The 13,265-nt window shown below is 41.2% G+C and overlaps 1 protein-coding gene across 2 annotated transcripts; it reads right to left on the reverse strand.

Annotated features, from left to right (window-relative positions):
* Window positions 1-1,290: 1,290 nt before the first annotated feature.
* On the reverse strand, window positions 1,291-12,800 carry LOC118115996 (E3 ubiquitin-protein ligase TRIM35). 2 transcript variants are annotated; one of them, XR_007032995.1, is made up of 7 exons: window positions 12,166-12,800; window positions 10,670-10,765; window positions 9,167-9,397; window positions 8,406-8,428; window positions 7,364-7,488; window positions 2,353-4,533; window positions 1,291-2,315 (listed from the first exon to the last, which is right to left on the reverse strand). XR_007032995.1 is itself a non-coding variant. In XM_035167269.2 (6 exons), exons 1-6 carry the CDS (start codon window positions 12,703-12,705, stop codon window positions 3,965-3,967), a joined length of 1,584 nt encoding a protein of 527 aa, XP_035023160.1. In that variant the 5' UTR covers window positions 12,706-12,800; the 3' UTR covers window positions 1,291-3,964. The 2 variants fall into 2 exon arrangements, 1 of the variants encoding a protein (XP_035023160.1); XM_035167269.2 differs by having other exon boundaries at window positions 1,291-4,533.
* Between the last annotated feature and the right edge of the window lie 465 nt (window positions 12,801-13,265).

The raw sequence follows: 13,265 nt of genomic DNA on the forward strand, positions 1-13,265 counted from the left end.
CAGTGTGAACCTGTATGAGACACTTAACACTGTAATATAGAACTATGTGGCCTACCATGCCACTGGCCAATGTAAGAGAGAAATAAGTAGGCTACCATGCCAGTGGCCAATGTGTAGTGGTCAAAAGTTTAGTGCGACAGTTGAATGCCAATCGGGTTCACCACATATATCCAGAATAAACGGGACGGGAGGCTGATGATTCCAGAAATAGACAATTTATTCAAGTTGGACAAAGGATTTAAAAAGACTGATCAAACAGCACAGGATCATGTGCAATGTAGGGAGTACTGGCCTATACTTGATATAAATAACAGATTAACAAGAGAGAAGTTAAAGGCTCCAGACCCAATTTAACAAAGCTAAAATATCATGCATAAAACAAACACAGCACACTTTAAGAATCCCAACACTGTGATTGCACCAGTGGATTATCACTGCAAGCGATATTATACACTGAAATAACAGAAGAGGGCCTCTAGTTTACAGAGCCAATAACTCACCAATATTCAAGCCATTAAACCAGGATTGCACAGTACCCGTCAACCATATTGCACATTACCCATAGAACAAAGAACAAAATAAAATGAACAAAGAAACCAGAAATCAAACCAATTCATCAGAAATAAACTAAATCTAAACAAGGCCAAATAATCTAAATGAAATCTAAATGTGGGAAAAAACAGTGACCGTAAATATTCCATAAACAAACATGTCATATTAGGTCACACAATTATTAAACAAGTTTATCAAAATGTTTAAAAACATCGTTATGCCATACCTTCAATTCATTAAAGTAAAGCAGAGACCCACGCCGTCCTTATTGTCTTGACGACAAGTACTAAAACAGGAAAGGACAATTACACTTAACGTCACAGACACAATAGTATAGACTCTGGATAAATGTTCCGGCGCATTACTTACAAGTATCGTTCCCATTAGTGAGTGTGTGTACACGCTGACTGGAGATTATTACAGCGTGCCTGTATGGCGACGCTGATGCCGTCTCTCACACACACGGGCGCGCACACACACGCACACACACAGCTGTACGCTGGGCTCGCAACAAACAATTGGCGTCCACACCTGCTGCGCCCACGCTACACTTCCTCACAGGACCGGCAGTGGGGGGGGGAGAGGGGGAGAGGGGGAGGGAGAGAGAGAGAGAGAGAGAGAGAGAGAGAGAGAGAGAGAGAGAGAGAGAGAGAGAGAGAGAGAGAGAGAGAGAGAGAGAGAGAGCGACTACGGGGTCCCTAAATAAACTTCGCCAACCCCTCATCCTATAGGCATCGCCGTCCTGTCAGGTTAATTAGAGCTGTGATTTTATATCTACAATGACATGTAAGCATAACTGGTAAAGTAACACTGCTAAAACTATCCTGTTTTAGCTAAAGCTTTTTATTAAGGATTGACCCCATTACAAATGTAAGAGAGAAATAAGTAGGCTACCATGCCACTGGCCAAGGTACAGTAAAAGAGTAGGCTACTCACTTGTTAAGTTACCTGTTACTTTTGTATTGATTTACTATTTACCTTTTATTTGTATTCATTTTTCTGTGCAGAACTTGATGTACAGTAATTTATTTAGGCTCTTTACCTGTGTACAACTGGTTTTAATTCTATATTTTGCTTTTATAGTATACATAGGCCTAATGTGTGATGCTATTCATATGTGATGAATATTTTCTTGTTGATACAAAGCCAAAGTTTATGGGCTGTTAAGTCCCATTAATAAAAATATATATATACATAATCAATCAAGTTGTTGCTTTTAATAGCTTTGTGACTGTTCTTCCTTTTTGTGGGGTTCACCAGAGCTTTGTGTACATTATATAGCCCAAACCTGAATGATCTGCTATGCCAAATTGTGAGAAAACAGAAAATCCAGAAAATGTATTTCCTATATTTTAAATACAAAATGTATTGTATTTTGTTACATTTTCTGGCACCAGTATTTTGTATTTTATTTGAATACATTTATTTGAGGGGTATTTTGTATCAAAATACATTTTGATGTATTTTTGCCCATCTCTGGCTATTGTTGCATATCAGGTGGTTTGCTGGGTTTAAAGTGTTACATTTTGATCTCGGTTTATTTGTTGCCCATGTGCTCGCACTGCGGCGGTGAATGGCGCCCACATAGCAGTCCCAATAGGTAGCATATTCTCCTGCAGGCCACTGCGCCTACAGAGCCTGATTAAGTCGGAGCCTAGATGCCAAACACTAGCCTTTTCTACTGTTGCAATAAACGCTTGAACGTGAGTTGTCTGACTGAAATGGAGCAGCGGCTGCGAGCTAGTTCAGGCAGCCAACTTGAGCTGCGCTGCTCCGATCATGTGACATACACCATGTGACATACCTCACTCTCCACAATCATATATAATACACATCCACCTTATTAGGGGGTCTATTTAATCAGAGAAAATTTCCCATCACCCCCTTTGCTTTTCCCGCTGCTGCGTCAGTATTGATGCCAGTTGCTGCAGACCCTCCACCACCCCAGCATCCACCTGTAGGCAGGGACATGCAGACATTTTGGGGGGCAGGGGCTCAAGTGAGAAAAAGGGCACTTCTCATAATTATTTATAAAAAAAAATGTTTTAAAACAAATAGTTGAATATAGTAGAACTTCTGCCTTATATACAATTGTTTTATTACCCTCACACTCACGCAATTGTTAAATACTCACGCCAGTTCACACAGAGAAAATGGTCTTCTTTGGTATTCACTAGGTTTATCACAAGAGCATCAACAACAAAGGAAACAACAATGCATCTTGATGTATTTCAATCCACAATTTCCTATATTACTGCACGACTGCTTTTTCATCAGTTAATAACAGTTAATAAAATCGTAAAACTTGTTTAATGGTTGGGGTTAGCACATTTTAACGTTGGGAAAGTTGTAGTTAAGGTTAGAGTAAGTCACCTAGAAATGAATGCAAGTCAAAGATATCCTCATAATGATCATCTGAAGTCATAGAGACGCTACTGTGTGTGTGTGTGTGTGGAGGGGGTTTTCAAGGTCACATGCGTTTGCCAAGTACTCAGCAGACGTTGTGTGTGTGTCATGTTACTTTGGCACTTCCAGAAGAGATCAGGCAGACAGACAGCAGCAGATGTTGTAAGCAATTGACATCACTGCCAGAGAGCCTTTCCATACAAAAAACAGTTGTCACAAATTGTTCTTGTGTTTGTTAGGGCTGTAAATATGCCTCCATGCAGGCGACAGCCAGTTGCAGAGGCAGTATGTTTTGGGGTTGACCATCTGTTCCTCCCAGTATGTGTTACTGTTCTCGTGAACAGGATATCTCAACAACACCGAGAGGGAATTTCTTCAAATCTGGTACAAATATTCACTTGGACACAAAGATGGATTGATTCGATTTTTCTCCCCTCCGTTTTCCAGAAACGTATGGTTGCTTTCTAAGTTGAGGTTACTGAAGAGGCTTGGTTGATTTTGTAGGTGGACTACAAACAGGGGTGTTTGGTTTACATTGAGGATGGAGAAACTGCAGCCCCCAAGAATATTTGATCTGACCCTTAAAACAAAGTTGATTAATGCTTGTACTGACTGCATATCATCACTGAAAAGTCTCATGGTGACTGTAAAGAGAAGAAATGTATGCAGACGCTGAGTTAAACTTAACGACAGTGCAGAGTTGACCCACCACCACATCTTCTAATGAGTTATTTCCAGGTTGTAATAAATATGCGTTTATAGTAATGAAGGAACATGTCAACAACTGCTACAGTGAGGCTCACTGTCATGTTTCTTGGACATCAATGGAACTTTATGGCACAGAGGAATTAGATATAGTAGGCTGAGATACATACACAATTCTTATTAGGATACACTTGGTTTTGGTCTTTTAGCAGCAATTGTTAAGAAGGCAAACTGCTGAGAAAGTCCGGACTCATTTCTCTGGAGATCCTCCACAGGACATTTCTGAAAAGGGCTTTTGACACTATTCTATGGTAACATTCATCCTCCCCGCTGTGATTTTCAGTGGATTGTTAGAACATGTAGTGGAAAAGTAGGGTTTCAGATTTCCACTCCACTGCTTTTTAAAACGATAGATCAGGGTGTTGTCGTTGGCATCAGAGAAAGTGAGACACCCTCTCTCCCAGTCAAGCTGAACTCTGACTCTGCGTGGCCTTCTTCTCAGCTTGAGTGGGGTGCTGTGGCCAGGGGAGGCCCAGTACTCCCCAGAGGAGAGGGACACAGTCCACAGGCCGCGACCTGGGTCTGTGTCTGAGTCGAAGGCAGGACTGGGGTTTAGAGCAGAGTTGGACCAGTCTTTTCTTTGGACTGTCTCTCTGGCCACGCCCAGAGCCCAGTGGCTGTTATCTCCCACCTCCACCTCCCAGTTGTGCCTCCCTGAGCTGAAGACTTCCGAGCCCAGGATGCTCTGTCGGCTCACAAACCTCTCTGGATTGTCTGGAAGAGGCTGCTCCTCACACACAAACACACTGGAAAGGTCAGGAGACACACTTAAACACACCGAGCCTGTGTTAGGGTCCATGGTCACTGGAACTGAGGAATAGAATGTTTCAGTGAAACACAAAGAAAAAGGCACATATCAATACTAAAAGTCAACACACTGCATACACTCAATGTACAGAAACACTCACAATTTTACCATGTTCACAATTTTCTTTATTTCTATAACCTATAGCCCATATGTACCAATTGACATGTATAAAATCACAACCCATTCAGCAATTGTGTGACATTGTGCTCTCTACACACAATCAGCTGTATGATATATGAAGCATCGTGTTAGTTCATGCAGGACACGGAGTCCTGTGCTCAGCTGTCACAAGCTGTCAGCTACTGATCATGGGTGCTCGTCAGTCACTCACCAATCACAGCCCATCCTCTCAACAAAGGAGGCCATTTAAATATGACCTTCTCCTCACTGATCCCTACCAAGCTACACTGTCACTCATGCTCTGCTGCCGAAAACTTGCTTCCACCACCCCAGCCTCCACCTTTTAGCACTGAGTCCAAACATGGTTGTGGTAAATGGTATTCGTCTTGAACAAATGTATCTTGCCTGCTACCCCAACTAGGGGGCTTTGCATGTGTTCCCTGCTTCATCTTATCATGCAGCTTGGCTAATCCAATGAACATCCAAATGACGCCATCAGAGCCAAGCAAAACTGTTTTCCCATTTGTGGTAGATAAATAATGACTAAGTGTTCCTGACTGAAATGTATTTGCTACAACATGGGGCTGCGATGCACTGGCTGCCTGTCCAGGATGTACCTCGCCTCTCACCCCATGTCTGCTGGGATTGACTCAAGTCCCCCGAAGACCCTTAAAGAATCATCAGTATAGATAATTGATGGGGTGCCAGATTGGGTGTAGAGCCCAGTGCCCAGAGAATGTACGGACTGGGACTAAAAAACAGCCCTAAAAAGTAACCCCAGTTTGTGCTTCTCTTATGTAATTATTGTTTTATTTTGTGCATACATGAGCAACACATAGTGGGACTAGGTTGAAAGGGAGCAACCTGATGTTGTGTTGACTGTGTTCCATACAGTATTTACCACTTGCCCTGTACTTTCCTGTGGAACGTCCACCAGCTCAGCTCTCTAACCCTCACATAGGTCCCTCACCATCGTGAAAGGTGACCATAGCAGGCTTTGGCTGCACATTCGCTTCTTCACTCAAATGGTGCTGCTGGACTTTATGTATACTACTGTAACTGCTGCTAATTCACAACATTTCAACGCATCACTCTCAAGGGATTCAAGCCTTCTCTTGCTTACATTTTCCACCCCACCCTTTTCTTTCTGTTTTCTTTGATTTTATCCATAATGTTTACTCTGGCACTGTCTCATTAATTGTAACCATGGTAACTGATGTAAACTGTTTCCATCCGAAGCTCACACTGCTCACACTCATGCTTTGTATTTCTGGTCTTACTTCTTTTTGGGTGTTAACTTGGCATGCAATAACCAAATGTTTGCATTAGAGCCCTCTGTTGCATATGTGCAACTATCTGAAATGATGATGTTAAAAAAACAACAACAAATACCTATTCTCCAGAATGTGCAGATGGCCAGTCCACCCCTTGGTGCAGAGCCAAGTGCAGCATAGGTTAATGCAAGCGTACCAGTAAGAAAACCAACACCAAATAATGATCCTACCAAACATAGCTTTTGAAAAATGCATTTAAGCTTTACAACTAAATAAAAGCATTGGCAAATATTCCCCTTGTCAGAAAAGAGCACAGCCCAACAATTAAGAATGAGGCTGAAGGAAACACAAGTGCCAATAATACACATTACACTTTGATTCACCTCTTGTAGAATTTACAACAAAGGAGTTGCGGTATTTGGGGTTTTGGTAAGCTGTCCTTCTAATGTGTTTATGATAACTAAATCTAAGTGGTGTGCAACAAGAAGCACTGTCAGCAGATTCAGCATCATCACTCCCTCCATAGGAAAACATGAGATACATGTAGTTCTACTGCTGATAATGTGTAGGAGGATAAAAAGCAACACAAACCAGTGGCAGTGTAATTCCACAGTGTGTTGACAGGCATATTTACAAGATAACATTCTTCAGCACATCAGGATGCCACTGCCCGGTTTCCAAATGTACACTCTCTTGGAAGTAGCAGATTTTTTTTCCATGACAGTCACATTATGGCAACTGTTGGCTGACAACCTTTGTCCGAAGAGTACGTGCACCTTACATGATATGGTTAATGTCGTTGCATAAAACCTATGTTTGGAACTTCAAATTATCTTACAGGAGGGTAATCCCCTCATTAAAAACAGTAACACTGGTTGCAGCAGTGGAACAGGTGAAATGCACTGAATCACTGTTGGTGCCATGCAACACAAGGTTCACAGAAACATGCAATCTTATTAGCATTAGCCAGCCAACCAAGAAGGCTCGACAAAAAATTAGCTGGTCAAGGGGCAGACACCAAAAAGAGGAGAGCAGAGATAAAGACAAACAATAGTGAGCGACATTCTGTTGAGATTGTGAAGGACAATAATTAGCATTCATCCCAGAGATATTTTGGTTTAGTTTCCCAATGGTTCACTTGTTAACTTGTTAATGAAGCAACAACAAATCCAGTGCAGTGCTGTCTACACTGGAAAGGATTGGGGAGGGGGCAATCATGTAAAGAGTGGAAGCTTGTCAAGTTCACCATGGTTCAGGTGAGGTGTGTATCCTTTTTTATTACTGGTATCAAATGACATTTAGCATATGGTCATGAGAGGTTCAACTGAAAGGTGGTAGGTGGTAAATAATTAGTGGTAATTAAAAAATGCTCAATATTTTTTACCAGTTTTATCTATGTCATGACACCAGTGAGTCAATTATAGCAGAATATGCTCACAGTACTGGATGATCTTTAGCATCTTGTCCCAGACACGGTGCTGCACACAGCCCTGGTGTTTGGCCACATCAAGCAGAGCTTCTGATTCTTCCTCTGGCTCTGGCTCCTCGACACTGCACCGAGCCCTGGGACAAACAGTGCAGATGAGCTACCATACTACAACATCTGCATGGTCTGCATTGTGTGTGTGCAACATTTGCAGGTCTGCATGGCTTTTGTTAAGTATGTGGTGGGTAGGGATGCCACAGTGTAGACATTTTTCAACTGGGTAACAGAGGTGTTTCGATATCCCGGTATTGATGAGAAATGTAACATTTAAAAAAGGCATTATTGATATCATGTTAATAATTTTATCAAGATTCTTTGGGCCACAATATTTTATTAATGAAAATTTTGTGAATCGCTGCACTTTGCACAGCTCTGCTTTTAAATAAGATTTAACCCATTTGAAAAAAAATCTGAAACACTCAGAAGTGTAAAAATAAGTAGGTTCTTTATGAAACTGCAGGTCAGAAGATGTTCTTTAATGTGGCCCAGGACAAGTTGACACTGCTAAGAGAATGTGACCAACTGCATCTAACATCACCTCCAAATGGGGTCTGACTGATCATGTGTGAAATACATCCTCTATGTATCTTGTGCTCACACAAACACTTAGATCTGTTGACAAGTGGACAGTTCTAGAAGTGGGATAGAAAGTGAGAGAGAGGCCCTTATGATCGGATCACCCAAGATGCTTGTTACCAGGTCTGAACAGGACTTCTGTCTCTCCATAGTTTATCTAGCCATTGGTAGCACTGTGAAAAGTCCCCTAAACAGTTTAACTGTTCTTAGCAGGTAGACAGACCCCAACATAACACCTCTCCTCTCAGTGTACCTGCATCCAGAAGCTGCCACCTTCATCAAAGTTTGCAGATTGTCTCATTAATATTATGGAGTTTTAAATTATTGTGATATATATGTATATTTATGTACAATAAAAGTAATTTAGTCTAGTTTAATTTTTAAGAAAACTGCCTTTTTATTAGCATGAGGGGCTTACCTTTCAGAGCTCTTCTTATAATTCTGTGGGGACAAAACATTTTAAGTTTCAGGGTTTTTTGTCACTTCATCACATGCTTGACATTAAAATAAAATAACTCCAGAGAGCCCTAGTTCTGTGGATTGAAACACGTTGCTGATGAGAGAGGCCAGGGGATAATGGTCAGATCAGTTGGAGCTGACAGAAATACTAGAGTGACTCAGATAACCACTGAAAACTGTGGTTACCATCGAAGAATCCGAGTGAACAGCACCTCGTACATAAGGTTCCACTCTTGTCAGCCAAGAACAGAAATGTGCATGAGTCAAAACTACCTAATACCAGGATGCTGCTGCTGGTGGTTTAATGGTGTGAGGAAGGTTTTCTTGACACCCCTGGGGCCCTTCATACCAATCATGGTTTGAATGAGCCAGTCTGAGAATTGTCGCGGACCATGTTCATCCCTTTATGTCCACAGTTGACCATATACTAATGAATACTTCCAGCAGGGTAAGGTTCCATGTCATGAACCGAAAGTCGTCTCAAACCGGTTCCATAAGTATAACAGTATTTTCAATGAACCTGAATGTCCTCCCTGTCATCAGTTGTAAATCCAGTCGAAAATCTTGTGTAATTCGTGCCTCAAAGAAAGAGGCTGTATTGAGAGCAAACCAAGACCATACTCATGGTATACAGTGTTTGATAATGTAGTGTGTGAGTGTTTAAATGCAAATAATATCTGTGAGGATAGACAACCAGAAACTACTTCCTGTAGAAACTACCTTAAGAAAGAGGAGGTTGTCGAAGCCCATGGCGTCTTCTGTCTCTCCCATACTGTTGGTCAACACTTGTATGTCATCGTTGATCCTGTCAATCTTTTCTTTCATCCTGTGACTCTTTTCCTCTTCTTCTTGGTTCAGCTGTGACATCAGAGTAGCCTCCTCATCATGGAGGTACTGGTGCATCTTCTCAAACTCATCCCTCAAAATCTGGGCTGTTTTTACTGATTGACTCTGACAATGGGGTAATAAGACATCATGTTAGAAGATTTGTTCGAAACACTTTATATTCAAATAAATTCCTCACTTGTCATTACAAAGCACTTATTAATGTTGTATACTACATGACCATGTTATACAACCACTAGTCCATTAACTATGGCTGCTGTCACCCCTGAAAGTGCCTCTCTCCCCCTCTCTATCTTTTCCACCTAGCTCTCCTGTCCTCCTCATTTTCTCTCTCACCCCAACCGGTTGAGGCAGATGGTTCTAGAGGCTTCTCCCAGTTAATGAGGGAGTTTTTTCTCTCCACAGTCACCAAAGTGCTGGACATTGTGGGAACCGCTGGGTTTCTGAATCATTTTTGAGGTCTTGACCTTATATGTAAAGTGCCTTGAGATAATGTATATTATGATTTGGCGCTATACAAATAAAATCGAATTTAAAGTCCGAACTAGGATTTACATTGTTGTGACATTTGACGTTGGGCGTGCATCTGATGTTGGCATGTTATCAATTCAGCTGTTGCATTCACTAATCTTTTTGAATAAAGTGCATAGAAAAGAGTATTCTTTCCATTTGAGTGGAGAAAATGTATGAGCCGGTTTATTTAATTAATTTCATTGCCACTGTAATATGATTGTGGTATTACTCCCAGCCAAAGGAACATCTTCATCATTGAAACATATCATTGGAGGTAAAGACTACATGCAATCCTGTGAGCCACTTCTGTCTCTTTTTCTTCCTCTATGATTTAATGCTATTGCTATTGGTCCGAACTATCCATGTTAATAACAATAATGTTATCACACTACAAACAAACCTAACCACCTTTACACCTGTTATTTTGATCCAGACTAAACTGAAAAGTCAGAAGGTCTGGACCAAACAAGGTAAGTGTAAGAGCCCACGAGTTTTCCCTCAATAATATTCGTATTACTGCTTATTGGTAGTAAGTGAGGAAGTTGTTGTACATGTTTTTCAATCTCCATATGCTTTGCTCAATGTGGGCCTTATAAGGTATTAGTACCACAAAAATATTCTATTTCCCTTAATAAATATGGTATATTCTTCTTTAACACAACACAAAAAATGTGTACATTACTAACACATGAATAATAAAGTTTAAATAATATAACAATATGTTATTTCCTTGCTTGTAGCTTGGCTTAGTTCAGGAGCCAAACTACTTATTTGTAAAGTACGTTAGCAGTATGAATCACACTTCTTCTGTCAAACAGCTGTAATTTCCTTATAACGATTTTTCATGCATCCTTTATGCAGTACCTCGATATGAGTGGCAGTATCCTTCCAGGTTTGTCTGATGGAGGTTAATCTGTCCAGCTGCACCTGGAGGCTTCTGATAGCAGATCGCAACTCTCTCTACAGACAGAATATCAAACATTAATCTACAGAACTGGTCAGTTCCAGAACTGAAGAAGCCTCTTGGATGAGAGGGGACACGTCTTCAAGAAACACAAGCAAGTCCAGTTGCCTATGTACAACTTCTGAAGATACCATGACCTGGATAACTGAGAATCTTAACAGACACATTACATAGAGTACTGATAAAATGTATTTCAAATAAACCACTGTTATAATTAAATGAAATAAAACACTTACATTTTAAATGAACCATAAAATACATTCAAATAAACCACTGTTGTAATTGTAGAGTAGGGTTCGGGTTCATTATCTGTACACTTATCCTTTGAGGGTCAAGAGAGTCCTATAATCCCAGCTGACATTCGGTGAGAAGCAAGGTACACCCTATCCATCACAGGGCCGACACACAGAGACAAACAACCATTCACTCTACAGTCAATTATGAGTCTCTAATTAACCTAATCTGCATGTCTTTGGGCTGTGGGAGGAGGCTGGAGTATCTGGAGAAAACTCACGCAGACACAGGTAGTACTATTATAACTGCTTACGAAGTGGACGTAACAACTGAAACTAGCAAAGACACTTGCATAGCAAATTACTCATCTTAAAACTAAACAATGGCGTTAAAATAGAATAAAGGGCTCAGCAAAGCTTCTCCTCAAAATCATTTTCAATTTTCATTTCCCAGATGTTAAAGAATTAAACTTCCATAAAGGTGCAGGAGGTCTGAGGGACAGATTAACAATACAAAAACATAGAGAGAGAAATGGTCAAAATAGAGGTCCAGAAGCTCTAAAACACTAACCCCTGGGGGGGTTAATGGCGTTTCTAAAGGCGACAGACACAAAAAGAAAAAAAGAAAAGAAAACAAATACCTCAGGATGAAAAAGCGGCGCCATACACAGACGAAGATGTGAAGTGAGTTTTTGTTGATGAGAGCCAATGCTGTCAATGTGATGTAAACAAAAACACGTGATCTCTGCAGCAGAATTAATATGTTACGTCCTGCCTCTGCCGGCTGCACCAAGTTCACCTGAATCATGTAGAGGATTTATTGTTGTGAATGAGTCTGAACAGAGAATCTCCTGGTGAGTTGTTCATGTTGTTTATGTGTGAAAGGAAAGCTCTGGAGAAAGTCCAGACCCAATTCTCAGGAGTTCCTCCGGAGGTCGTGTCTGAAAACGGCTTATGACATTATCATGGATATTTCATCTCAACAAAGCTTCCACAGTAGGTATCATATAACTGTTTTCACATTCTGAGCAGCACTTCTCTTAGTAAACTGATCTTAATGTGTGAAATAGGCGCAGGATCCCTTTAATACTTGTTGTTGCAACACGACCCAACTATTCAGGTCAGTGAAGTTTGTGTGCTGTCTCTGTGTTCTTGTGTCTGACCTTACAGTTGTGAACAGCCTCCTCAATAGAGCAGCACTGGTGCTCTTCATGCCCCTCTGTCTGACACTGCTGGCAGAGCAGCTTCTCCTCTTGCAGACAAAACACAGTGAGCGTTTCACCATGCTGACCACACAGCTCTTCTTTCTCTACCACGTTATATCCATCCTCTGCTCCCCTGACACCCTCCTCTGCAGCTCCAGGCACGACTCCGTGTCTCCTGGGCAGATCATGAAACAGGGCTTCCAGCAAAGTGTGGAGGACCGAGTCCATCAGCTGTGATCTGTAGCAGATCGTGCAGCCGTCCGGGCCCAGCTCTCCCTGACTCAGCTCGATACACGAGGGACACAGTTTGTGGCCACAGGGCAATGTCAGGACGCCCAGTGACTGGCAGCCTGGACACTCGTACTCTTCTTCAGGTTGGGTTGGAAGCTGATCCTCAGATTCTCTGTCCCCAACAGTGGTGGTGTCTTCATTTTGATTACCAGGAGTGTCTATATCTCTGTCTTGTACCAACCTCTCTCCTTCTTCTTGGTCAGCCATGACAGTGCGACAGACAGCTGTTTAATTTTAGCACAGTGTAACTGCTATTTAGCTGAACAAGATTTAGATGTTGCCCCTGACTGTGCCTCCCAAAGTCTGAGCTTTGCAACAGGTTGCAAAATCATTTATGCTCTCTGTCACTATAAACTCCTCCCCTCAGCTGCTATACGCCCCCTCCCTGCTGAGAGATGGGAGCCAAATAATGACATGTTAAAAATACTTTGTTAAAAACAAGTTGCGTCATTCAAAAAGTGATGCACAGAAGAAACGAGGCCTGTACTACGAAGCAAGTTCAACAAAATCAACTCCAACATTGACCTACAAAGGTGGTTATTAGCCGTTTCTTATCCAGCTTCAAGTGAAGAAGAGACAGAATTGTTAATTACAATCAACATCATCAGCAACTATATATAATATACTGCTATTTAGTATACTACACAAATTAATACCCATTTATTTATTTATATATATATATATGGATATTTCTATTTCAAACAATATTTCGTATTAAAAGGGGGATATTATATTCAAAAATTTGTGCATGTTTTGTTTTATTTTGT

This window comes from Hippoglossus stenolepis, chromosome 10 (assembly GCF_022539355.2).
Source record: "Hippoglossus stenolepis isolate QCI-W04-F060 chromosome 10, HSTE1.2, whole genome shotgun sequence".
Lineage (NCBI taxonomy): Eukaryota > Metazoa > Chordata > Actinopteri > Pleuronectiformes > Pleuronectidae > Hippoglossus > Hippoglossus stenolepis.